This window comes from Mandrillus leucophaeus, unplaced genomic scaffold, assembly GCF_000951045.1.
Source record: "Mandrillus leucophaeus isolate KB7577 unplaced genomic scaffold, Mleu.le_1.0 Scaffold497, whole genome shotgun sequence".
Classification (NCBI taxonomy): Eukaryota; Metazoa; Chordata; class Mammalia; order Primates; family Cercopithecidae; genus Mandrillus; species Mandrillus leucophaeus.
This window is the reverse complement of record NW_012105331.1, coordinates 834,599-839,327: the sequence shown is the minus strand read 5'-3', so window position 1 is coordinate 839,327 and position 4,729 is coordinate 834,599. Positions and strand designations below refer to the sequence as shown.

At 40.0% G+C, this 4,729-nt stretch overlaps 1 protein-coding gene across 1 annotated transcript in view; it reads right to left on the bottom strand.

The window, feature by feature from the left end:
* SPPL2A (signal peptide peptidase like 2A) overlaps positions 1–4,729 on the bottom strand; it is a 78,336-nt gene that overhangs the window by 6,565 nt on the left and 67,042 nt on the right. The window contains exon 14 of the mRNA XM_011995752.1: positions 3,216–3,376. Coding sequence (XP_011851142.1) covers positions 3,216–3,376 — 161 coding nt within the window. The remainder of the gene's footprint in view (positions 1–3,215; positions 3,377–4,729) is intronic.

Sequence of the window (4,729 nt, the reverse complement as noted above, 5' to 3'; positions counted from 1 at the left end):
AGAGATGAGGTTTTGCCATGTTGGCCAGGCTGGTCTCAAACTCCTGACCCCCGGTGATCTGCCCGCCTTGGCCTCCCAAAGTTCTAGGATTATAGGCGTGAGCCACTGCGCTCAGCCTATAAGCATATATTTTTAATAATAAAATACTTTAAAAGCTGTATTAAAGGGAAAGGACTTTTTTTATAAATAAAAACAAATTCTGATAATGAAAATAACAAGAAACATAAATAATTCTGTAAGACAGCACATGTGCTCTAACAATTCTAAATTTCAATTCTAAATTAAACAAAGATTTAATGTCAACTCAGAACAATATTTCCTGATGTTGCTTGTCTTTGTCCTGATTTACAGTTAATCAGATGAGTACCCCTAATAGTAGAAATCTCTTGCTCACAGGCCTGTCCTGAGTCTTTTCTTCTGCCTCTACATTCTCACTATTCTGTATGCTAATGGCACTCCCGAGTATCTATCTCTAGCCAGGTCTGTCTCCTGCACACCAGACCTATTTATTCAACTGCCTATTATTTCTCTCTTTGTGGTGATCCAATAGGTACTTTTGAAATGTTCAAGACTGAATTCATCATCATCTTCCTCAACCCTGTTGCCTTTTCTTCATCACCATCCCCCTAGTTTCCCAATCCAGAAGCCCTGGACTCTGCTTCTTTTCCTCTGCCCATACTGACTCTATCATCAGGCCCAATTATGCGTCTAAATTTCTCTTAACTTTGTTCAAGTCTTTCCATCTCATTACTTCGCTAATTCAGGCTTCTATCACTTCTTTTTTGCTTGTGTTTTTGTTTTGAGACAGGGTCTTGCTCACTCTGTTGCCCAGGCTGAGTGCACTGGTGCAATCATGGCCCACTGAAGCCCCTATCTTCCAGGCTCAAGCAATCTTCCCACCTCAGGCTCCCAAGTAGCTAGGACCAAAGGCATGTGCCACCATGCCCAGCAATTTTTTCCTTTTTTGTAGAGACGGGGTCTCGCATGTTGCCCAGGCTGGTCTCAAATTCCTGGGGTCAAGTGATCCTCCTGGCTTGACCTCCCAAAGTGCTGCAATTATCAGTATAAACAACCATGTCTGGCCTTCTATCACTTCTTATTGCAATAATTGTCCCCAGTTTTGCTCCCTTAATTTTCTAGATTTTTTAAAACCTTAAATGGTCTCCAGTGCTTGGTATAGAGTTCAAACTCTTAAATGTGGCTTATAAGATGCTACAAGGCTCTCACTCTTGCTTTCTTCTCCAGTTGTCATTTCCTGTAGCTCCCCTAACCCTTACTCAGTATTATAGCCATCCTAACCTTCACTGAGTTCCTAGAATGTGCTATGTTCTCTTCCCTCTGAGCCTCAGAAGACATGGTTCCTTCAACACGGAACACACAGCTCAGTCTTCAAGTCTGGACATAAATTTAATATTCTTCAGAAAGCCTTTCCCAAATCACCTAGGACTCTTTCCTGAAACCACAAGCACTGGATATCCCATCTATAGTTTTCACGGCACCTGCCGTTAACTAATATGTTTATCATACTTTATTGTTAGTGACTTTATCTCTATTCCCCACTAGACTAACTTTCAAGAGGTCATGAGAATAGGCCTCTTTCTAACTTGATCATCTTGTATCACCAATACCAAAAATAGTACACTCTCATAGAATCACTCATAAACATTTGCTAAATGAAGAAATATAAAACGATTAAAAAATGATGCAGAGTACTTTTTGAGATGTGATTTTTAGAGTTTATTAGTATAGTGTATATCATAGGATACACTTTTATTTTTAAAAATCTTTAAAAATAAAAAACCTGTGTGAGTGTCATCTTCAGTGGAAAAGTTAAAAGTTACCTTACTAGTTTAGTCAAGGGCATTAGAATCATAAATTAATTCTACGTATAATAGTGTAAGTTGAGACAACAGCTTTGTGATGTAGGCAAGACAGGTATTATTAGCTTAACCAACTCTCAAAGAAATTTTAAGATTTCCTGAAAAGAATTCTAAACCAGTGTTTTTTCAAATCATAGTAGTCTGTAACTTAATGTGTTAACCACCTCTCATTAAATAACATTATAAATGACACAAAAGACTAAGCACAAGATGGACATGAACTTTGAACTGTTTATCTACTATCAGAATTGCAGCCACCCACCCAAAGTGTCTCTGTTTTTGTTCACGTGACCCCTGACACAGAAGCATGAGGGTGGATGGAGGAGGGTAGTAGTTGTAATAGGGCAAAGCAGAGCTAACTGCCTCACGAAGTGCCTTCATGAAGGGGTCAATGCCATGGTCCTGACCTCAATAGGCTAGGGTTTCCCAACTCTTCTTAATTTCAATGCAAACAGACTTTACTGGAATACTAAGAACATTTAGGGAAATTAAAAAAAAAAAGGATTTAACTTCAATGAAGAAACCACTCAAGCAAAAGAGACTCTGGTATCAAGATTTTCTTTGTTTAGACATTTTAAAGAAAGGTCAACCTTGATTCATTTAAATCTCAAATGAGTGCCCTATCTAGTTTGGTTAGGCCCATTTAGATGTTGAAGAGTACACTTTTTTTGAGATGGAGTTTTGCTCTTGTTGCCCAGGCTGGAGCGACCTTGGCTCACTGCAACCTCCGCCTCCCAGGTTCAAGCGATTCTCCTGCCTCAGCTTCCCAAGTAGCTAGGATTACAGGTGCCTGCCACAACACCTGGCTAATTTTTTATATTTTCAGTAGAGACAGGGTTTCACCATGTTGGCCAGGCTGGTCTCGAACTCCTGACCTCAGGTGATCCACCTGCCTCGGCCTCCCAAAGTGCTGGGATTATAGGCGTGAGCCACCATGCCTGGCCAGAGTACACTTTTTATGTGCAAAACCTTAGGACTCTTACTATAAATAGCTAATGCTTAGTCTCAAAATTAAGTACTTATTTTAAACATACAATTTTATCTTTCATGAAGTCTGCTTTTGTGTAGGTTTTGAAAATACATGTTGAAATGCTATTTTGTTTTCCCTGATGTCCTCTGCTGTTCTTTTGTAGTTTTGTCTTGAATCGCCAGGCTTTTGGCATTAGGTTGCAGGGGAGGTGACAAATGATGATGTAGCAGGTGGACAGTGAGTAAGGGGGTATTACGGTACTTTTTGGTACATAAAAGTGTTGCTATATATAGGCTGTTCCCACCCAAAATCATTAAGTAAATTAAGTCATAAGATAACATGGTAATCAAAGTATAAGCACATACCTGATAGCTGTTACCTTTCCAGAACTTTTTCATTTCCTTACGTCTCCAGGCAACAATTGAGGCAGTAATGAGTGTGCAAGGTACTAAATAGAGGAGAGCAGGTTGCCCCTTTTTCATCAGCACCAGAACAACAAATGTAAGTATCATGCCAATAGCATAGGCTGCAAGAAGAATACCAAGCCATCAGTCATTTCTACATGTTACCAAAGGTGGGTTTGTTCTTCTCTCATTTAAGTATTGGTTTTCAAATATTTCTGAAGACATTTTTGCTCTATGACTTCTTGTAATTTCATCATTTTCCTAGATAGGATTAGGAGACATCTTCTACGGAACTTTTGAAAAATCTGGAAAGTGGTTTGCATTTCAATTATTACTAACCTAACCATGTATCATTGACAGAGATAATACTTCATGAGAGTTTCAATTATCTGTTGCTATTAAAGTTGTTAAATGGTTTCATTATTTTAGATAACTAAATCTGTACCAATAGGTACTATAGGTTGTTTTAAAAAATCTTCCTAACACTGATTACATACTTCCTAAGCCTTGTTACTAAGCACATACTTTTGAACTTTTCTTTTTTTTTTTCTGAAACAGAGTTTCGCTCTTGTTGCCCAGGCTGGAGTGCGATAGCACGATCTCAGCTCACCACAACCTCCACCTCTTGGGTTCAAGCGATTCTCCTGCCTCAACATCCCGAGTAGCTGGGATTATAGGCATGCACCACCACACCTGGCTAATTTTGTATTTTTTAGTAGAGACAGGATTTCTCCATGTTCGTCAAGCTGGTCTCGAACTTCCAGCCTCAGTTGATCCACCCGCTTCAGCCTCCCAAACTGCTGGGATTACAGATGTGAGCCACCATGCCCGGTCTGAACTTTCCTTAATGACTCAGGGTTTTACTAGGAACATAGGATCTCAGAATATTCCTTAATAAACAATTTAGTATAGTTCCTAATATTAAAGATGAGGCAATGGAGGAACAGGGAATTTAAGTGAGCTGTCCAAGGGTACACAGGAGAATTAATGAACACTCCTATAATCTGCCTTTGGATACTAATATGTTAAAGCCCTGGACAGTACCATACTTAGTGGCCTCAAACTGCTTTTTTTGAGATGGAGCCTCGCTCAGTTGCCCAGGCTGGAGTGCAGTGGTGCGATCTTGTCTCTTGAACCCACTTCCCGGGTTCAAGCAATTTTCTTGCCTCAGCCTCCCAAGTAGCTGGGAATACAGGCATGCGCCACCATGCCCAGCTAGTTTTTGTATTTTTAGTAGAGATGAGATTTCACCATGTTGGCCAGGCTGGTCTCAAACTCCTGACCTCAAGTGATCCACCTGCCTTGACCTCCCAAAGTGCTGGGATTACAGGCATGAGCCACTGCATCTGGCCAGCCACTGCACCTGGCTGAGACCACTTTTTGAATTTCTTTATGTTTTTTTCTTCATCTTCTCCCTCACTTAGCTATTTTCTTTTCTTTTTCTTTCTTTTTTTTTTTTTTTGAGACAGGGACTC